This window comes from Centruroides vittatus, unplaced genomic scaffold (genome assembly GCF_030686945.1).
Source record: "Centruroides vittatus isolate TY-2023 unplaced genomic scaffold, ASM3068694v2 contig_89, whole genome shotgun sequence".
In the NCBI taxonomy this organism is placed as follows: Eukaryota; Metazoa; Arthropoda; class Arachnida; order Scorpiones; family Buthidae; genus Centruroides; species Centruroides vittatus.
In genome coordinates, this window is record NW_027122580.1 from 1,915,619 (window position 1) to 1,939,545 (window position 23,927).

Consider the following 23,927-nt stretch of genomic DNA (forward strand, 5'->3'; position numbering starts at 1 on the left):
TAGCCACAATGTAGTGTGTTTATTGTGTTTCCAATAGACCAAAACTGTAGACTAAATGGTTTTGTGCAAAGTCTCTTGCCACCACAGATTCATAATTTCATATCAAATTATTATAATAATTTGCAAAATTCTTAACACGAGTAAAAAAAAGAGTTGGTGGCTAGAGGAAGCATGTACCACTAATGCAGTGGTTTCCAACCTGTGGGGCGCGCCCCCCTAGAGGGGCACGAGACTGTTGCAAGGGGGGCATGCAGCTGTTTCCAAAATATCATTATCGAATACAAACCAAAAAAGTCGAATCGGCAAAATAGGTATACGTAATCCACAATCCTCGCCGCGAATTTTTCGGGTACAAATGCTAAAACATCCATCCATACTCTTGCTGGAACGAGAACATCTGGCTTTCGCGTTTGGAGCCGAGCGCGCTTTGAGCATTTATGAAATTAGATTGTTAGAAAAATTAAGGGGGCGCAGGTACAAAAAGGTTGGAAACCACTGCACTAATGATTCCTTAAGAAATTAAAACAGTACCTGTACTATGTGCCATACCTTCCCTCGGTGTCCGATTAAAAAACTTCCGTATTGGCATCGTCACCGTCGTATATGGCATTACGTGTTGTAAATATTACATATGCATACGAATATATCAGAAAATAAAATTTGTTACTGCAATTATTACAATAAAAGATATTTGATTTTGTGCTATTTTTATGTTGTTAAATTCGTCGGGTACGACTAGTTTTCTAATGCAAGAGAAAAATGTTATCGTTGTTTCTATTGGTACGTTTTAAAAATTTAAAAGTTAATATCATTCAATAATAATGTTGATAACAGACTAACGAAAAGATTTATTCAAAATTTATTATTAAACATCCAGCATTTAATCTACTTAAAATTAATATTTATATACTGTACTAAAGTATATATATGAAACTACTTTTAATAAATAAACTGAATAAAAAATGCATTAAAATAAAATCTCTATAAATATAAAGTCAGCCTTTATATTTCTTTTTTTTATATAAAACTAAGCTTTAATTTTAAAAAAATAATAAATAATATTTATTTTAGCGTAACATTACATTATATAATTTTATCGTGAATCTACATACTTCGATTAAGTTATGCAGTAAACCAATTAAATGTTTTCACACCCATCAAAAACATTCTTTCCTATAAATATATAGAAATAAACAGCGTTTAGATTAATTAAAACAAAAAAAATTGTCTGTTTATTAAACTAAGAAAATTATAATTATTACATTAGTTAATTAACAAAAGATTCAAAATTAAATGCTGAAGATGACATGAAAATGAAGAATTGGGGTAAGCCAAAGACAAAGATAAGGTAGGTAAGGTATGTCAAAATGCGTTAACACGAACAATTCTGAAACTGTTTATATCAAAGACTTTTCTTCTTAAATGTGCTAATTCTTCACTTTTGATCCAGACTAAGAATTACAGTACAATAAAATAAAATTGTACACAAATTACTATGAGTGTAGAGTAAGTCATTAAAATTTCACACACACATTATTGACATTTATATTTTACAGAAGACAAAACCTTAAACTTTTAAATACCTAACAATTTTAATTAAATAAAGTTAATTAATCATCATTACTGTTTTCTTTAACATGTAAAGTAGCAAAAATAAATTTCACAAATGAAAGAGGGTCTATGCAAATTTTCAAACTAATGATTTTTATTTTTAAAACTTTTTCTACCCTGTAGGCTTTAAGAGAGCTTTTATCAAGCCTGTTATGAGCTTAGCCAGGCCCATGTTGGGGCTGGATGGTGAGAAGACAGAACCAAAAAATGTCCTTAGAGTAAGAAAATGGCGACTTAACTGTCTCGGCCATCTGCCTGTCAATTATATTATTTAAGTTAGTTCGATTACCTATTTCTGTGAACGTAATCTAATTATACGCACGGAATGATACCAATAATAAAAATCTCGTGTGCGTAACTATTAATTAACGAAGAAGTAAACTTATGAAATATACAGTTAGAACCTCTATTATCCGGACTAATTGGGGATGAAGGTAGTCCGGATAATCGAAAAAAATAATAATGACAGTGAAAGACATGTACTGTACATACAGTATGAATAATTTTTATTTGTCTAGATTTACATACAGCTTCAATATTAAATTATTTTTTATTAAGAAATTCAATTAACGATTTTTGTTTAAAGTTAGCTGTTCTTTTTGAAGCTGCTAAATTGCGAATACTTTTAAGACATATAAGTTGTCCCGAGTTACACTCTTCTTAGCTCTCGAACCACTTCGTGGCGACATCTAAGTACCGAAAAGCTTCGGAATGCGTAGGACCAATATCTCTTACTTCGTAAATCTCTTCTTCGTCTTCTCGATCTTGTTCGTCCGAGGCAGATATTTATTATTATTATTTCCTCGTCATTCAAAATTTGGAATCCAGGATCGTTTGCATTGCAATTTAACCACTCGGTTACATCTTTGTCACGTTCGACACGTATTGAAATTTGTGCTATTGCTTCCGCAATGTCTCCTATACCACTTTCTACTACATACATACATACATATGTATGTACCATTTTCTACTGTGTTACTGGAATTTACTAATGGTCTTTTCAAAATTTTGTTCCGAGCATTCCATCACGTGCGTACATAAACGGTGTCGTAATTCGCCAAGTGCAAATCGGCGAATTCGTACAATTTTTGTTTATTTTGAACAATCCGGATAATCGAGGTTCTACTGTATCAATATTTTTGTTTATACTGGCAGAACAAATATGAGCTTATATAAATAAAATTTGTAACTTTTAGAATAGAATAGTGTTATGTGACAAGAGATTGAGTCTTCAGGAATCTCTTCCTCCCAGAAATTGTGTAACCCAACTGCAAGAAGAGAAGAATGAGTGTAGAAATTCATCTTCTAGCTAATAATTGAGCTGAGCTTTCCAATATGAAAGTGAAGGTTTATGGCAAATTTGTGTTTGTGAAGTTATCTACAATGACAGATTTGTTGTCCTTTGTACACGTCTAATCAATGAAAGAATACTTAGTATGTAAAGAATGTTGACCTAAGAATTTGTTGATAATTTCTGTTTTTGTACACATCATTAGTTCTGCAAGAAAACTAATTGCTTCTGCAATGTCTTGTCTGTTGCTTACACAAACATAATTTGTCTCTTTCAAAACCAGAAAATCTGGGTGAACAATATATTGAAAGCTGTGATAATATGTAGACAGACTAGCCATTACATATATTAATATTTTTTCTAGATATAAGCTCCTAAACTTATTAACAACACACATTTACTTTAATATAAATAAATCTAGATGATGATGTATTTCCAACTTATAATTTATATTAAATTTGTCTGAGAAATACAGAGTCGGCAAGAAATAAGTTTCCCATTTCAGAGAGCTCTAGAGTGTGTTCTCTGCTCGAAATGAGACAAAATTTGGACTACAGATAATTCAAATGATGCGCTTGACATTTCTTAAAAAAATAGTACAAAAATCTGTCGACAGGTGGTGCTGGAGCACACAGAAATATTGAATATACGTTCACATATAATTGTTCAATATGTAGCACTAAAACTGCTCAATATGTCCTCCTTCATTTTGAGCAATGTGCTCTAATTGCAAAACCATATTTTCTACAGCCGAACAAAGTGAGACTGCCAAAATATCCAGAACACGGTGCCGGATGCCGTCCTTCGGATCCGGCACTGCGGTAGACGTTGTCCTTCGGGAAATCCCTTAACCGACAATCTTCAATATGTCTGTGCGCTCCAGCACCACCTATTGAGGGATTTTTGTACTATTTTTTAAAGAAATGTTAAGCGCAGTATTTGAATTATCCGTAGTCCAAATTTTGTCTCATTTCGAGCAGTAGAACTCTAGAGCTCGCTGAAGTAGGAAACTTATTTCTTGCTAACCCTGTATATATAAATTCTTTCTTTAAACTTTTCATCTATTAACTGAGTAATAATTGCAATTATAAATAATGACTCCTAAAAACTGATTAACCTTAAATTAACCCAGCAGAAATGGTAAAATTCTTAGGTCATTGATTAAAAATTGTAAAAAACTTGCTAAATGCAAGTTTTTTACAATTTCTGCTGGTTTTTGGTTTTTGTAGTAGTTTCTTGCAATAATAATAATTATTCTATAAGTATGAATTAAAAATATGTTAAGTAAAGTATATAAAGTGTATTAGAAAAGGAAATTCCTCATTTAATAAATCTTTAAATTAAAATGTTCAAAAATTTAGTGTATTTTTCTAGTATTTAATGTAAATTTTTAGTACAATAAAAACATTAATGTGCAGTTATTGCTTTACTCAAAATAGTCAACAAATGAAAGAATAAAATATACCAAATATTTAATTGAAACTTTATCTACAATATTCTTTAAATGTGGTAATGTAAAAGTCATTTTAAAAAATCCACGAAGGAAACAAAGTAAATATTCAAATTAAAAATTGAACAACTTACACTATAGCTAGAGTTAGAGAGAGGCATTTTATTATCCTTTGGAAACATTATAATCAAACTCAAAATGCTTCCTTGCTTTTATGCATCTCTTAATTAAATAAATATGATATTTTTGAGAAAAAAAAAATTAAAAACAGGTTATTGCATTTAAACGACAGTCGGTTATCAAATTACAAAATTTCTTTAAGACTTAATAAATACCGAGGTTTCGACCGAAGTTTTCATCTCTACAACACGAACGTCGAACGTCGCATGCTGTTATCTTGTAAGTGAGGCTAGATGTTCGACGTTCACATTTTAGAGACGAAAACTTCGGCTGCAACCTTGCCAATGCTAAGAATAGAAAACCTTATAAAGCTACAAACAAATTGTTATAATTCACAAATCTGTTGAAAATGCCATTATTTTCTGCACATTTGCAATTTTAAAGTATTAGCAGCTAACAACAAGCATTGAGAATGACGACTAGAAAGAAAACATCTCTACAGAAAGGAACATCCAAGGCAAATCAAAAAGTAAAATAAATTTAAATGTAGAGAAATTGCAATAACAAAATATACATTAGACATTCTTGCAACAAGCCAGCATTTAGGTTAAATAGCATAATCTTTGTTTATAAATCTGCTTTAACTATGACAAATTCACTGTTGAGTTATTTCATTGCAGAACAGCAAGTTGTAATTTTTTTTTATGATCAGAAGATATTAAAATATAGGAATCATGGGTCCATCATTGAACAATACAGTATGGAATGGAAACATCCCACGTCATCATAAACGAAAACGACTTAAATCCCAGGCTTCTGCAAGAACAATGCCAAATTTGGTTCAAGGCCACAACAGTTTGACACCAAACATTACATTGAATGAGGCACAACAATATAATGAAACCCTTGTAACATTCCAAGGATATACACTGTCCCTCTTATAAGATGAGAGTTGCACACAGCCTTCAATACATAGGGGCCACTTTAAGATCTTTAGAAGCAAGACTGAAGGTGCATAATTAAAACATTCAGAAATCAAATAAGAAACTCAATGTCACCTTAACACCGGGGGTGAAATCAACACTAAATCTGGAACCTGTAACCGGTGTAATCGTGTGAAAAAAAACCTTTTTTCACAAACATTTTCGAACTTTCTAAGATAGTTCTTCGACATCCTCAGAAATAGAAAGGACTCTCGGGATCGTAACAGACTTCCGGTGTGTACTCCATCCCACTCAAGGATAACAAATGTGACAAGAGCCTTATATACAGGGTGGGCCAACGAAAACAAAACGGCAGAGTGTTCGTGTTCGTCCAAGCAAATCGCTCGGACAGGTCGATTTTATTCTCGAGGGGACATCTTTTGCAATAAACTTTTTGCGATTCTGAATACAACAGACAACAAAAAGTTTAAAAACTCATTTATTTTGTATTAACTAAACAAACATTTATTTCGAAAAAAAATGTTTGTTTAGTTAATATTCAGATTCGCAAAAACTTTATTACATAAGATGTCCCCTCGAGAATAAAATCGACCTGTCCGAGCAATTTGCTTGGAACACGAACACTCTGCCGTTTCGTTTTCGTTGGACCACCCTGTATATATATAGGTTCCACCAAGCGCTCTTTAAATATCAGAATACATGAGTACCAGGCATACCTTTGACATGGGCGACACACCACTGCCCTGGCCACCTATGCGTCTAATCCTGACATCGAGGCGGAATTCGACAAGGCCAACGTCGTCTTCACTGCACCCTACCTAGAACATTTAAAGTGGCTAGAAGCCATATCCGTCTACAAGGCTAACCACGTGACCACCTGTATCAACCAAAAGGATGAACTTAGTCTTTCTATAGCATGGCAGGCCATTATAGACGGCGACCTTTAACTATTGCCATCCACGCATGAGTGAGCATGCCTATCTCAACAAGTTTCATTATGCGAACATTCGGTTTTGTTTTAAATCTCCACATTCCATCAGATTTTTTGCCCGAGGAAGAACTATCTTAGAAAGTTCGAAAACGTTTGTGAAGAAAGGTTTTTTCACACGATTTACACCGATAACAGATTCCAGATTTAGTGTTCATTCAGAAGTCCAACCCAGTTACAACCCTTGCCGTCTATGCTCTTTTTGATTCAGTTAATATAAACCGGCAACAAATCAAAACTAAAAACATTAGGAATAGGCATCAAATACGTTATGTAAAGAGTCTGTATATTTACAAATTTGTTCAACAAGGTAGTTCTATCAATTTTAAGGGCCTCAGTGCTCTTTCAACTGCATGGAAAGCTTGCTATGAGTTGTGTATTGGGTGATCTTGATACACTTCTCTCTGTTCAATGATTATACCTTCCTCTTTTACTTGCATTGTTTTTATATTTTATCTTCTCACTTATGTTATTTTTATTTATTTCTTCATTTATATTTGCATTTATCAGATTTTATTTTTATGCTTTTGTTTTAAGTTTTTTAATTTGAAACAATGAATGCCAGTTAATTTAAAGTTTTTATGTTATATTCTATTCTATTGTTTTGTTAGATTCTGTATTTTACCTTAAGATGCTCTTAAAAAAGATCAAAAACATTTGTAATTAAACTGTTTTGCTGCAAACAAAGATTTTGTTTTTTAATTTTGAATATCTACAGTTGCAGTTTCTATTTGCTAATATAATGAAATATTGCAATCAAATTTAAAATCAGCAATTTGTAACAGGCATATGTTTGCTTCCAAAGGGAGTACTTTTGCTGCATTACAATGTGCATCCACCATTGGAACAAAATAGCTAAACTCTAAATTTCTCCACACAACCTCCCTAGAATCCAGCTTCTCTCTTTCAGATCAAATCTTTGTATGTTTAAACTGATAAAAGAAGTTTTTGGGGACAACTGTTGCCAGCCATAATGAAGTTAAGGACATGGTGCATGTGGCTTTGATCATAACCAAAACATTCTTTGAAGATGGGATTAGAAGCATCAAAAAAAATTGAAAAAGTAGTTACACTGACACCTTAGTTTTTCAGCACATGAAAAATTTGAATCAAAACAAATGTTTTTGATCTTACTTGAAAGCTCTGTTGGAGACAAGACATATTTAACAGTAAAGAAACACTGTACAGTGACTCTGTCTAGGTACCAAAACATTCCCTACTGTATAGTGAACCTTACGTGCTCTCACACTTATGTATGAATAACTTAACACATTTCAGTTGAAATAAATTAGTATGTCCACATGAAATATTGTAATTGTTTATATCTGTGTATTTTCATAAGAACTGTATAGTTAATCAATTATTCCAGGCTAAGGTAATAAATTTTTTTTTAATTAAAATAAAAAGTATTATATAAAATGCACTACAACCTTTCTATGGAGAGATGCAATTCAAATTTTCTGATTTCTCCTCATTCTTCTCATTTTTAAATGACAAGATAATCTGATTATGATATGCATCATTATTTATTTTCACAATACGAGAGTCATACTGAAAGTCATGAGCAACAACTTTTTATAAATCAGGCTAATTTATTTTTGGAAAAACAAATACATCACATTATTTTTCCATTTAGTCTCCATTTTTGGATACATTTTTCCCACTGTTATGGGAACTTGAAAATTCCTTTATAATAGAACTTTGTTCCAGCACTGCAAAAAACTGATGTACTGCTTTCTTGATGTCTTTCGTCGTTTTATAGAATTGGCCTCACGTTTTCATTTGCAGTACCAAAAAGATGATAATCAAAGGGTGCTAAATTGGGGATGTAGGCAGGACGAGGAAGAACTCTCCATCCACCCCATTTTCCAAATTTCCTCTATGGGGCTTTGCATTGTCATGCTGCAGGGTGATGATCTTCCCAGGACATTTATTATGCAATGTACAACAGAGCTTACAATGTGTCATAATATATCAAGCAGCATTAATAGTTTGTCCAAGAAATTCCACCAGAATCACCCACGGGCCCCCGAATACTGCTCAATTGCTTGGCCCTATCTTGACAGTCGTATTCAATAATACCGACTGCAAAAATGCATTAGAAGTAAAAAAATATGGAAATATGTTGATGACTTTCAAAGAAACTTCAAAATATTGATGTAATTTATATAAGAACCAACAACAACACTTGAATAGTGTGCCCTATGAATGATAGTATCTATCACTGGCATAACTAGGAAGGGTCCAGGGGCTATACCCTCTCTGTGTAATAAAAAGTTTATAAGAATGCTAAATATAGGAAAAATGGATTATAACAAACATGACTTATATAAATTATTATTATACCTATCAGTTTTAAAAGTGAAAATTTATTAAAATGTGTAGTAATTCGTATTGAATTTTATTTTAATATGATTGGCCCCGATTAACTATACACAGACTTTAGTCTGAACTGAGAGTTATGTAATTTCCATTCAAAATGTTCTCCAGAATGGAGTTAGATAGATGACTGGCATGGTTCAATTATGATCAGGAGAAATATGATGTTTAAAAGAAATGTATTATTAAAATTGAGACCAGATAAGGACAGCTTACGAGCAGAGACCTTGATTTATTGAAAAAGCATTAAATGAATTTGATCAAAGAAATGTAATTGGCAAACTTTTATACTGAAAACTGATGGAAGTAAATATGCTGGTAACTATTTCACTAAAGGGCTAGACGTGGATCCTTCAAACAGCATTCCAAGTTTTCATCAAAGCTTCTGGTTCTGACAATCAGTCCAAAAGAAAATTCATAGGCCTTCATTGCCATGTCATAGCTCTCCATCACCAAAGAGGTGTATGGTAACAAATGCATTCAGAAAAGGCTGGTACTTTTCTTAAAGAAATACTACTGTCACCAAGGATATGACTTTTGGCCAGACATGGTCACTGCCCATTATACTCACAACACAGTTGCCAAGTTGGACCATTACAGAATTTGATACATCTCCTGCAAAGCCAAAGTTCTGTAACCGAGACACCGATTGAAGTAAAATGTTTACGAAAATGGTTGGATAGCTGCATCTACGAAGGAATTGGACAGGATCGAGGTAGAACCGATCACTTCTGGGGGTTAACGGACTGGGTTAAGACTAAAATTCAAATTGTAGCCGATTGCAGTTCCGATCTTCTCGTCTGAACGTTAAACAACTTATCTGTACCAAAAAAACCTTACTTTAAAATAAATAATTTTAAACAACTTTGAAATTTGTGCAAATTTTTAGAAGTAGCATCTTTTATTACATTTAAATAAAAAATTACGATTTCTTCATTATTCTTTGAAAAGTAAATTAAATAGTATTTGTTTACTATTTCATTTAGTTAGTTAGTATTTAATTAGATAAAGAATAAATATAATTTTATGAATTTAATAAAAGCATTAATTTTTTTAAATAAAACAACTTTTAACTGTAAAAAGAAAGCAACAAAACTTATAAAATTCAACATTTTTGGCCATCTTCGTCTATAGATTTCTACTGAAATAACTTCCTCTTTTAATCTAAATAATTTTTGCTTTGTATCAATTCCTGTATTTTTTAATTGTTAATCTAAAAATGTTAATTTTGTTCCAAATTACTTATATACAATTTTATATTTTTTCACATTTACAATATATCACTCATTTTATTTTAGAACTTGACAACATATTGAAGACTACCATAAATTGTTGGATTTTTAAAGGTTCTTTACTTTATACTACAAGCTGTTTTCTTGAAAGTTAATTAATATATGTCTTTAAATTGAAGAACAATCAATACTTTGATAATTTTGATTCAATTTTCAGATTTCTCTGATTATTTTCTAAAAAATCATTCTTTGAAAATATTACTGTTTGTGATACATTAAGTTCATTTTATTATTGTGTTACAATAAAAATTTTACTTTTTTACACATTAAAAAATAGTAAAATCCACATTATACAACAAAGATAGTAAATTAATACATTCTCTAAGAAAATTAAATTTAATAAAAATCAAATTTCATATTTTTTTATTTTTCTTTCCATAAAATATAAATTCCCTATATTTTTAATATACAATAATATAGAAAATATCTTGCATGATATTTATTTAGACGAAATGGTTTCGATAAATCTGCAAACGAAACAAAGAACATTTTTATTTTTGAGTAAATTTCTATCATCACACAAACTATACTTAACATATTTATTGACTAACATAGTTTTCTGTTATATTTTATTTTAATTAAGTAAATAATTAGCTATTACTAATTTGATTTATAAAGTTAATTTTATATTTTAACATAATTCATTAAAACAATCGTGTATCAGTATTTTCAAAATATGTTGGTTGTCACAAAACATGGATAGATTTATTAAGTTTGTAGCAAAACAGACAAATTTTAACAGTGTTTCTTTGTAGAACAACAAACATAAAATACTTTGTTGGTTATTTATGCTGTAAATTAGATTAATAACTTATTAAATTAATAATCCTCTGAGTCACACAAGCATCTGACAAGAGCCATGGCACATATTTTTTGACATTTCTAATATTTTAAATTTTGTACAAAAAGAATTTCTACCTTCCTAACCAACCTTTTCAACCCAGATGACATACACTTGATACTTTTTTACTAAACAAATACTTTAAGGAAAAAAATGCTGGAATCTGAGGTTTGTGCCATTCTTTACAGTGGAATGAATAAGTAATTTAGTATTAAATATTTCTTGACAAACTAACAGAAACTATTATAAAAACCGGTCACGAGCAACCCACGGCTCCCAAGCCACATGCAGCCCACAAGGGTTTATTCAAATATGATGTCATCAATTTTAAGTTTTTTTGACCACCTATCCCTATCTACTGTATCACATTTGTCACTAATTTTTAGACTCCCCATGCTGATGTGATATGACATTAAAATCAAGGATTTCTGTAAAACAGATCCACAATACATTGATTTATTCATATTTTCTGCCAATGCGAGGCTAATTTTAAAAATAGGCAATAAGAAATTCATCAATTTACCACAGAAGAAGAATCTGATGACATTGTACTAAATAACTTCTAGACTAACAAAGATAATATGTTACATACACCAGTATGTAACATAGTATCTTTATCTGTAATACATCTATGTAAAGGTTAAATTACTGCCATTGTCCTTTCACATTAAAAGTTCTACTAGTGTTTCCAACAGAGCATAATTAGTGTAGTACTTCTACTAAAATGCAACTACTTACATAAACTAGAATTTGTTGTGTGATCATTGATGAAATACTTCTGCATAATGATTTTGATAAAAAATTATTTCAAATAGGAAAACTTTTGGGCACTATCAATAAAGGATAATAATTAGGTATGATGACAGGTATACAACTCTATTTTCAAAATTTTTGGAGATATATATCCCAAAGGCAAGACTAACTTAAATAGTAAAGATGAGAATAAATTATATATGACTAGTTTATTCACATCACTTATAAAGTTCAAGAGTCCTTTTTGGTAACACATTGTAACCTTGTCACAGACTACTCAAACAACCTGTTCCCTTCACTAATATACTGGTGCCTGCTATTGTGCATTTTTACAGCCAAGAAAAGTTTCCTGAAACAAGCTGTAACTACTGGTTATGGAGTGTTGGTACCCAATGGGCCTAGTCTGCAACTCTAATGTGAAAAAAAAATCCACAATGAGTTTCTTAACTTTCCCGCCAACATTTAAAACTGCTGATGGCACCACCTGTTATGATATTTTATTAAAAAACTTTTTATATTTTTAATTATTATAAAACGACAAAAAGCTTAATTTTGAGGGTAAGGTCGAGCTTTACAAAAATTATAAATGCTAATAATGAGTAAAATCATCATTAAGTCTGACCCTACTTGAGATATGACATTTGACCCCCTCTATTCCCCACCCCTCAACATTTAATCACTAAAATTTAACAGCATTAATCCCTTGGAATAATACATAAACTTTGCCAAATTTCAGAAATTTTAAACAAAAAGTACAGAAGTTAAGCTTCAAAGAGGGTGAACAAAGTTATGCCCCCTCACACACACACACAGAGAGAAACCCCTGAGTTTTTTTGCATTTCTTGACCTTTCAAGGTCCAGAGTCCAAAAATGTAAAAATCTTGGGAGGTCATTTTTTTGACCAATTGCCATATTTTTCCTCTGTTATATATAACAAAACCAGATATGTGGTCCATCAGAAGTCCGTGATGTACCCTTGTGGCCTGCATCTAGAAAAGATTGCTCATCAGTGATATAAACAATCCTATCAGAGAAAATAAAAAATGAATAAATAATGAAATTTACTGCAAATTTCAGTATAATGTATACACAGATTGTCTAAAAAAAAAACTGAACTTTTACTCTAGAAATATAACTAGATGGTGCAACTAGTATTAATGGTCAAATTCGAAATTTTAAACGTTATATTATCAATTGTGTCAATGGCATTTGAATCGGTTCGTAACAATCCTTTGTGTGGCATAAAACGCAAGGGTTATTTTATGACCCTCATCAGAAGGTTGCAATGGAGCAACATGCCAGCATTAAGTTCGGAGTAAAACTAAAGAAAACTTTTACCAAAACATTTAAGTTACTGAAACAAGTATATAGGAATGATTGCCTATGCCAAACACAAGTTTACGACTGGTTTAGTCAATTCAAAGATAGGTGAGAGTCAATTGAAAATTATCCAAAAAGTGGTCATCCAAAGACATCAACATTGATAAAGTGCAACAATTATTAAGAAAGGATCCAAATGTGATCTGTATAATGTTGTCAGAGGGGTTGGGAGTGTTAAAGGACTCTGTCTGTATAATTTTATGTAATCATTTGAACAAATGTAAGGACTGCTTCCATTTTAGTTTATGCAAATGCACTAAGTGCTAAATTTGTGTCAATATAAAACACTAAAAAAACCACAATGAAAACAAAAAATTATTTAAATACGAAAAAGAAAAAATAGCAATTTATATAATTATCTAAACAGTACTGGATCAAATATCTGGCAAGCTTGGGACTGAAAGTGATCTGGATTTCTTAACATAGACTAAATATATACTTAAAATTTAAAATAAACCATGGCAAGTACACATAACAAAATTGTATTTAACACACCACAGGCCAACAGCTCACATTGGAACTGGTATATTGTGACATGTATATCAAAGAAACTAAAAACACCAGCTGTGTGAAAAACTACAGTTGTACTGTAAGCCCACCAAATTCAAAATTAGCAGTTTCAAAAATAACCAGTTTACTGGTCATTCTGAGTTTCTGGAAGTTGGATATTTGGTACAATACTGTATGATGTGATAGAAACAACTATACAAACCAATATAATAAAATAGAATAAAAAAATATGTATGATACTACACACAATTTTTAATATGTATGGTTTGAAAAAGACAATATATATAAAAACACATTATAAACATTACACACATTTGTTAAAAATTTAGTAAATAAAATATTCTATTGTATGCACGAAAATCCTAAAAATGAAAATACAATATACTACAGAGTCCTCAAACTTTTTTTCCTGTCAACTCCTTCAAGAATTCCTTGGCCTTTTATTAACCCTCTCTTTTTTTTACATTTATATTTAACTTATGTTTATTCTATTTTATTTGTATTTTATAATTCTCTCAATTACTTCACATATATAGAAATTTTAATAGCAAAAGTTAAAAAGATACAACATATTATTAACTATTATTTTTGAATTATTAACTATAAAATTCGGAAATATGTACATCTGTTAATAGAAAGAGCATTTGTTGACAATATATTCATTTACTACCATTTTGCTTTCTTTCTTCTATTCTTCCTTCTCATACTTTGGCAGTTGAAATTTGAGAAATGCTGGCATCCAAGTTGGATGGAATTTTTGATGGCTTTTCGAACATGTTTGGGCAGTATGAAAAGTGTTTTTCTTCTTTTAATTTGTCTGTACATCATCTCTAATGTCAATTTTTTTCAAATATTCTCTTCTGCTAGCAAAATCTGACATATTTCCATTTACAAAATGTATAATTTGGAAGCTTATGCCAACTATGAAATAGAAAGATATTTTTGGTCACCTTTGAGAATTCCTAGTACAATTGTATGTAGCTGCCATATGACTAAAATATCAACTTTCTCTTTAGAACAGAAAGTAATAATCTCAGGTTTTTGTGAAGACTGCATTTCTTCAAAAATAGTAGAAATATGGCACCTAGATGATAACAGCAGCATATTTTTTTCCCCTTCTTAGGAACATATGATACTAGGGTGAGATGTTTTTGAAAAGCATATACGCTACTAAAAACTTTTTCTTTTTCCAATATCTACAAATCTTGTCAGTAACTCTTGCCTATTTTTCTAATCGTTCCCACAATTGTCGGTTTATCATTTTAAAATCGATCCATAGCTAATTTATTATTCATAAACCGTTTGTCCATTATGTTTCTGCTGGATCGAGCTATATCTCTCGTCAAGCATTTCACCACTTCGGGCAAATTCGAAATGAAATATGGGACATTGTGTTGTTTCTCACAATAAATTTCCAAGTTGTGCATGTGGTATATATGGGAATCAATTAACAAAAATTTTGATGTCATATTTATTTGGCTTACACAGCACGTACTGATAAGAGCTGCATTTCCCTCTGAATAATTCTAACATTTCATCTACTGTAAAAAATTCAGATATTACTACTACTCATTTACTTAGCCAGCATAGCCAGAAAAGCAAAATCTGTAACAGACTGTTGAAATTAATTTGTAAACAAAGCAATTTTACTATAGTGCAATATATGAAGAATTTTTCACAATTTCCAATGACACTCTTAGTGAGCTTAGACAAAGAAATAGCTATTGAGCAAGCTCATAATTGAAATTTAACTTTGACAGATAACTCATGAATTATTTGCACGAAATTGAAATAATTGGATTCGTTAATAATTTTTTTAAATATTTCAAATAAAAATAAAGAAAAGAAAATGAAATAAAGAGAATACACACTTTTAAAATTCAATAAACTTGATTAGACTATGATTTGTTACATTTTTTTTTAATATAAGAAAACCTAATAAATTATAACTTAAAATTATAAAATGTTATTTGCTTTTTAATTATGATTCATTTTATATTTAATTTTTAATAACTGCACATTAAATACATGTTTAATTGTAAATAAAAATTTAATAATGAAAATTCTTGAAATATTTAATCTTGTACTATTCAATTAATTTTCATAATAGCAGTTTTCTTTCATGTAAATTTCATGCATAAAATCAGAAAAAATAAGTTAAAATATAATGCTTGTTAGTCATTTTATTCACAAAATAAATTTAGCTTGAACTAGAGATGTAAAATAATAGGAGTTTTCTAATAACCAGTTAGTCCATAAGTTTTCTTCTAAATAACAGTTAACCAATGAATTTCTTTCCTGATAGCAATACTTTAAGTAAACAAGTGCACCTAAAAGCTCAGGATTGATTGTATTTCTAATTTTTGTTTGTATAAAAGAACAGGTAGAAAAATTTTTTCAGTGGTATGAAAGTTATTATTACTTGCTTTATTGTTACTGCTTTTACAGCTGACTTTGAAATTTAGATTAGGATATCATTTTGATATTGATCAGATTAGGTAATTAATTGTAAAAATTCTCTTTCTATTTTAAAATGGAATGTTCCTTTTTTGCTTTTTAATGTCATTTTTTTTAAAAATAACTGACAGTTGTGGCTACTATTCTAGCGTTTCTTATCATTCATCAGTCTCTATTGTTTGAGCCAAATTTTGTCCAAATTCTTGATTAACTATTTATGATCTCCCTTTGTAAGATCTCAATAACTGAACTAGTTTACTGTATTTGTATTTAAGAGAAAAGGAGGAGAAAACATTAAGTGTGATAGAAAATTTAAATGGATGCATTGTGCAATGTGGCCAAAAAATCTTTTGCCAAATAGGGAGAGAAGATATATTGAAAATTACAGATAAAAGACAATGTAAATGACTTTAAAGCAGTATGTGTGACAATCAGGTAAATATTAGTATGAGTATGGAGTGCTGTACACCACAATATTCATCAATGCTTATGTTTAAAGTGGTGGCTTCAATGCAGGACTTCACATCTCCATCACAAGTCATATGTGTGATGTTCTGAAGAACAGTACTAATTCTGGTCCATCAACTCATGAAAACAATAAGAAAGTGATTATACCCATTTGGCAAGTGATTTTTTGGCCATACTGTATTTAATTTACCAAAAGGAATAACTTCCTTTATAAGTCTTAATTTAAACTTACATTGTGGATGGTTTTGGTGAACATGCTTGACGAACACTCATTTCCTAGCAGACAATATAAAGTATAAATAAATATTTTTAAATTTATAAAAAAAACAAATTAATTATAAATACTATCAATATTTATACATAATATATATAAACAATAACAGATAAACAATAAAATGTTTCTTTCAAAGAATTTAGACAATTGATTCTCAAGTCCAGCTGTCAGATGCAAACATATCAAAAATTATTTGTTTATTAAATTTAAATATTATAAAAATAATTTATATTCAATAAAATGCATGTCACTTTATTAAATATAAATTTATTTTTAATGTTAAATTTAATAAAGAGAAATTTTATAAAAGTGAGATTCAACTGTACAAGACAGTTGTTCATCTGGAGTATCCAAAAGTTTAATAAATGTGCTAGATTTATTTTAAATACTTTCATTAACTTACTGAAAATTAAAAACAAGAAAATACGAAATTTTTCTCTCATTAAATCGCAAATTATACTTTAAGATTTTTTTAAAAAAGTAAAAATTTTTTGTGGGAAATCAAACGTGAACTTTTGAAAGAGATCCAAAAACAAAATACAGTCGACTCCGCATAAGTCGACACCCCAAGGGGAAGTGGAAATGTTTCGAGTTATCCGACGTGACGAATAAAGCGAAGTTGGAAAAAAACCACAAAACTACAATTAGGAAAATGCAGTAGTGCATTAAACAGTAGTATAGGCTCACAATACATTGTGTCCTCCCTTTACAATTACTCTGTAGATGAAAAACTAAAAAATTTGTTTAGTGTTGTTTATTTTGAGCACTTAACTGTCTCGACTTTCTTTTTCAATGATCACGAACGCCTTGAAAACATCATCTTCGCAATTGTCAATTCTTGTCAAGTAACATCTAAGGATTCTTAATGCCTCTGGCGTGAGAAAATGCAAAATTGGATTCTGGTGTGACATTGATGTAGATTGTATATTTTCTTTTTGTTTATCTATTATTATTTTATACATAAAAATACATAAAATGTTAAGGCATTTTTATTAATATATATATATATATTAATAATATTAATATATTAATTATATATTAATAAATAAATCGACTCCCCCTCCTGAAAAAAAATGAGTTTGCACTACACGTGCAGAGTGAATTCATTTTTTCGGCAGGGAGTGACGACTTATTGGAGTGTGGGATGGCAAAAGTACGTCGACTTATCCAGTGGTGACGAGTTAAACGGTGTCGAGTAAACCGCAGTTTTTTAACATTAATGCCTATGTAAGTCGACCGGAACCACAGAAAACTGACTACTTAACCGATGGTGTCGAGTTATCCGGATGTCGACTTATGTGAACTCGACTGTATTTCAAAATATAACTTTGGTAATGATAAATGCTGAATTAAGTTATTCAAGAGGTGCTGATTAGTAAAACTGATCAAGAGTACTGATGATGTAAAATTGATAATATGAGAGTTTTAAATGCAATCAAAACAAGTAATGTGTTATTAAAGAATGATGATGAAAAGTATAATTTATTACTTAATTATAATCAGACATGATGGTTAAGTTTTCATGCTTGTGCTCAGTTCTTTATAAACAATATGAAAATGTTTTGCACATTGGAACCTAACCAAAACAAAAGACTTAATAGAAAAACTACAAAACAAAAATGTTGTACATGGCTTAATACTATTTTGAGAGAGTTAAAAGAATTACAAAAGTAGATAAATATTTCTGAAAACAATGCTAAAAATCATCTGCTTTCCACTTTAGTAGACTGCTAAAAGCTCATAAAACTTACAAAATATTATTACATTGACTACTTCCAGAGCTGATGCAGATTAGAGTCATGCTGTATGCTTCTTTGAGCTTACCGTATGTTTAACAACTATCCCAGGGTATAATTTTATATCTAATGAAAAGTCACATATACACCATCGATTCCTTTGACTTTTTTACTCCTGCAGACATGGTCTACAGCTTTGATAAGGTCCCAACTGCCTCATTCAGAGCTGCATCTGTATCTTTTCAATATTCAATTCACAATACTTATGCCAGGTAAACTAATGTTACTAGATATTTCCATAAATAATCGCATTAATTACTATATAAACTGCATTATTACAATCACAACAAACTACTTCCAACAACGTTTACTCTGCAGTTAAATTATTTCTTTAATCTAATGTTTTCTGTTAGCTTTACTAACTCTCTTCAGGATCTAAAGATCCTGAAAAGAGTTAGTAAATTTAACTGCAGAGTAAAGGTTGTTGGAAGTAGTTTGTTGTGATAATAATCTCATATTTGATATTATTAAGCATACTTTTAGCCTCACAATTTCAGGAGATAACTTTCAGTACCAAAAATAACAAGGAACTCAAACAATTCATACAACAGAATAACTAAGTTGGGAAATTATGTTAAAATTTATTTTGATTATCTTCTTGGTGTAAAATATAATCAATTTCAAATGGATTTAGTCCTGTGGAAAAGTCAAAAATAGATTTCCATAAGATAAATTTAATACCAAGCTTATATTAATATCAGAGTGGTAAATCTGAAAAATCAAAAATAATAAAGATAAAAAGAACAAAAATAATATCAAATTTTTGGATGTAATAATAAAAAACTGATAAATATTAAGACTCTTCTAATAATTTCATATTTTTTTGAAATTTGTGACCTGAAGCAGTTCTTAGAAGACCAAAAACTTTTGCTTTTCTGAACTTGCACCATTCTGCTGAGTGAATACCAAGATAGGGAGTTTCTCCACTATAGTATAACCCAGTTCCTGGAGTATTTTTATTTTTTTAATAAATAAATTTCTAAAAATACATTTGTTTTGCTGTCAACATTCTATATTGAAGTCCTTCAGTTTCCACAATTAAGACCAAGGTTAATTTATGGAAATATCCAGTAATAAGGTGTTTAATTTTGGTAATAAATACAGGGTTTTCCAAAAAAAAAAAAACAAACCAAAAAAAAAAAAATGCAACCACTACAAATTATTGTAATTATGTTAATATGTTATTATCCAAGAACATTGTAATGCACATTAAAACATTGGAAACTGTCCAAGTTTCACATTTGTTCATTACAATTTCTCAGCATATGCACCTTGTGTGACATGGCACACATCCAACTGATACTCAAATTCTTCTTAAACTTGCTATAGCATATCAATTGTCACTCCTTCCACAGCAGTCACAATTCTACAGCTGCTGTAAATTATTCATCTTGCTCAATGATGAGTGATTCCAACTTTTCAAACTGCAGAATACAAAGTGTCTTCTCTATTGAGGAGCTGCCATTTTTGTTTATGGTGCCTCCTAAAGACAGCAGATGACAAGACAGAATGCAGATGACAGATGAAACTCAGCTGGTTACTCTATTCATTGCTGTACATCACATACTTCTCAGAAAACAATTAACATAATTACAGTAATTTAAAATGATAGCATACATTTTGGAAGATCCCGTAGAATTAAATAAAGTAACATTTAATATTAACTACACTTTTACAAGTTGTAATAAAAGTTAAAGTAATATTAATAAAAACTAACATTTTTGACATACCCATGCATCCAGTAATGATGTTACAGAAAATTTCCCAGGCATATTACTCAATTGAGAAGATAACACTTTCTGTATGCATTGAAGGAATGGAGTAGAATCTTTAAAAATTTTAAATTAAATTAGACTTTATTATTATTTTAATATTAAAATACATAAATATGTAAATAGTAACCATATTCTTCTTTGGTTGTGTTGCAGTGAGGAGGTTTCTCTGGATAATTTTCAGGCACAGCAATTGTAATTGGAGGTACACAAGGAAGATTTTTATCGTCTGAAATATAAATAAATTTAAATTGTAAAAATTATTACAAAAAAGCTGTAAATTTTATTCTTGTGAAATAATACATAAAAACAAAGTTTATTTAATAGCATCAAAACTCATACGTTCAATTAGCAATTAAAATCTCAACCAAAAAAAAAAATAATAATATAATAATTTACTTTAAACTATGAAATTAATTTTTTCGTAAGTTAAAATTAATCAAACTCTAATTTATTAATTTAAATAATATAAAAATTGAATAAACTATATAAAGTTCTATAAAACTGCATGTAAATAGTAAATTTCAAATTACTAAATTGAAACAAAATTGAATATAAAATTATGAAATAAAACCAAAACCTATTTTCTCAGAGATTTGCTGTTTAACTAATTTGCAAATTCACTTAAATTTTGAAAATTTTTTTAAAAAGTCATTGTGTAATATTCTTCCAAATGGTAATTTGGGTTAATAATGTAATAATGTTGTATTTATTATTATTTTTATGATAATTATTTTAAAAATTGATATTAGATCTAACCCAAAGTTCTGTAAATGCAGAAATATTCCAGATTCTACAAAATAATTCTTTTAAATTTAATAAACAAGTTTATTTTTGCCTTCTAAAAGTAAGAACTTTTGAGAAATCCCTTCTACACAACTCAAAAACAAAATATTTTCTAAAGACATTTTCAATTTTGAATTCAATTTTTAAAAATCAATTTAAAACTGAAATTTGAAATATCTATCCAAAGATTATCTCAGCTGTCTTATAATGCCATTATTTAGCAACTAAATTAGTAATAAGGACTCTTTAATAATAATTAATATACAGTACAAAAATTGATTAAAGATTCTCTTGTGTTAATAGAGTAGTTTCAAAGTAATGACATTAAAACAGCTAGTAAAGTCTGTAAACAAATGTTTGAAATTTGGAATTTGAGTTAGTCTTTAAAAACAGAATGCAAAACTAAAAACAGTTTTAAAAATGCTTTGTTCTTGAATTAAGATCTGAAAATAAAAGAATTCTTCTGGAAAATACTTAAATGAAGTATATTTCAACTATAAACCTATTGTCTGGCATTCGTAATATGTACACAGAGCAACAAATTTATAGTGCGATTTATTTGTAATCTGGTGTGACTATTCTTTTTCATCTCATACAGCAACAATGCTGGCTAATACTTAATGAAGACATTTATTTTTGTCTCCTAAAAGCAAGCCCAAACAAATTACAGTAATTCTTGGTAGTGTTCTTCTAAATAGTGTTCTCAAACCACTAGCAAATACTCATAAATGAAGATCTCCATAAATCCAAATACAGTAAAACCTCAATTTAACAGACAAGATTTCCAGTTCACATATCATATGTGAAAATTAACACACTGTTCATTTAAAAATGCTTTTTATATGTAATTAAATTAACAGTTTTCTCCCCCAATCCAAGAGTTACCACTCTTAAAAACATTACTTATTTGTTTAGTTAAATACAATTAAAGTGTATTTTCCGAAAAATGTTTATTTTTTTTTTATTTAGATCTTATGCTTGTTTATTACAGTCTCAAAACTACAGTAAGTAATAATACATTTAGAAAACTTTCCTGTATAAATAAACTTTTCATACATAACTTAATTTTAATTACACAAGTATATCTACATAGGTAAAAACGGGTAAACTAATTAATTTTTCAACTTTTTAACATATATGTTCAGAATCCTACTTTATTATATAACTAGAAATTTTCCCATCAAGCATGACAAAATATTTTATGAAAAAGAGGAGATTGAAGAATTGAGAAAAGCTTCAAATCGAGCTTGACATTGTGATGCTATTTCTGCAGCCCATGACAAAGCCATTCTTATTCGATGTTGCTCGTGTCAGAGTTCACGGTCTTCAGGAGTCTCGATTGTTCTTACTCTTCTAGAATTTACCTGACTAATTTTACGCTTACATTTTCCTCTAGGCAATTTTTTTTCAACAAAATTGTGAGTCATCTTAATTTCACATTGATAAAACAAAGATGAATTGTATAGCACATTAGTTAGATGAGCAATAACACTTTCTAAATAACAGGCTTGTTAGAGCATTACTTCAGATTGGATAATAGAATGGTACGTGGTCATTACGAAAATATTTTTAAAAGAAAATTGTTATAGAAGTGACACGATGCAGCCATTCATTTTTTATTTTAAATTTAATGAAGTAAGTTTAAAATACACCATTTGCCAAAATATTTCAAAATGCAACTTAAGGAAAATTTCCTCATCAAGCATGAATGTTACATGGTAACTGAAGTCACTGCAATGTAAGTGGAATCACTGATCCAAAATTCATAAAATGTTTATTCTATAGCTAATATTTCAGCAAAATAAGTAACCTATACTTTCTGTCAGAACATAAAACAAATATAACCAAAATTTATTCTGGATTGGACAAAACTTGCAGGAGTTATAAGTAATTCACACACACAGACAATGGCTATTATATTAGTAATGGACTTTCAGCTTTCACAGATACTCCTTGCCTGAATTAGTCTGTTAAATCAAGGTTTTACTGTAATGTCTTTTTGTTTCTGCAAATTACCAATTGTACATTTTTGCATTGCAAATGGCAGTTATCTAATGACAATTCCTGCAGTTTAGCACTATACTTGATTTAGTGCAAATTGCAGAGGTAAACAAAACAGTGGTGCTAAATCAAAGTTTGATTGTACTTTATGAATTAATTTAAGAAATCCTTACATAAATTTTAGAATATTTCAGTTTTTTTGACACATTATGCTACTTGTAAAAATAAAAGCAATTACCAAGTTGACAAATAAGATGTACTGTACGAGAACCCTGATGTTGAACAGGATCTAACTGGATTTTGAATCTCTGATCTAATCGTGCAATTTCTCCCTGTAAGACATTTGATATTTCCGAATTGTCTTCTTCGTGCTTTCGCTTCTTTGACAAAGGACTTGGTATCCTTAAAACATGAAAAACCATACTTGTAAAATAAATTTAACATAAATATAAAATGCAATAAATCTAATAGAACTTTTATTATTTTTTTCTACATAAAAAATTTTACTTAGAATTTAATTTAAATGAGTAACTAAATATTAAATTGCTAAATAAGTATATTATGAAAGAAGGGATATGTAAAAGAATTCCATAAATGTTTGTAAAATTCCTTGGCTTCATAAATAAATATCAGAGATTATGAAACTTAAAACAAAAATATTAACTGTTTCATTACCAATTTATAAGAAAACGAAATCTTTTTAGAAATGCCAAAACATGTTCTTTTGAAAAACACTGTTATATGATCTACTAAAAGTTTCAATAAATTTTGTTATAAAAAGAAAAATTGATATAACATAAGTATTAGGCTATAT

At 29.6% G+C, this 23,927-nt stretch overlaps 1 protein-coding gene across 6 annotated transcripts in view; it reads right to left on the minus strand.

Annotated features, from left to right (window-relative positions):
• Window positions 1–973: 973 nt before the first annotated feature.
• LOC136983837 (mediator of RNA polymerase II transcription subunit 15-like) overlaps window positions 974–23,927 on the minus strand; it is a 35,565-nt gene continuing 12,611 nt past the window's right edge. For 2 of the 6 annotated variants that reach the window (XR_010882105.1, XR_010882104.1), the window contains exons 9-14: window positions 23,352–23,515; window positions 20,457–20,555; window positions 20,285–20,382; window positions 16,717–16,760; window positions 13,521–13,751; window positions 10,422–10,542 (exon numbers count right to left, since the gene is read on the minus strand). Coding sequence is in view for 4 of the 6 variants with exons in the window: in XM_067280706.1 (XP_067136807.1) it covers window positions 10,515–10,542; window positions 16,717–16,760; window positions 20,285–20,382; window positions 20,457–20,555; window positions 23,352–23,515 (433 nt within the window). In the remaining 2 variants the exon portion in view is untranslated. Of the gene's footprint in view, window positions 1,174–10,421; window positions 10,543–13,520; window positions 13,752–16,716; window positions 16,761–20,271; window positions 20,383–20,456; window positions 20,556–23,351; window positions 23,516–23,927 lie in introns of those variants that run through there. The other 4 variants (XM_067280707.1, XM_067280706.1, XM_067280709.1 and 1 more) reach the window with 4 other exon arrangements.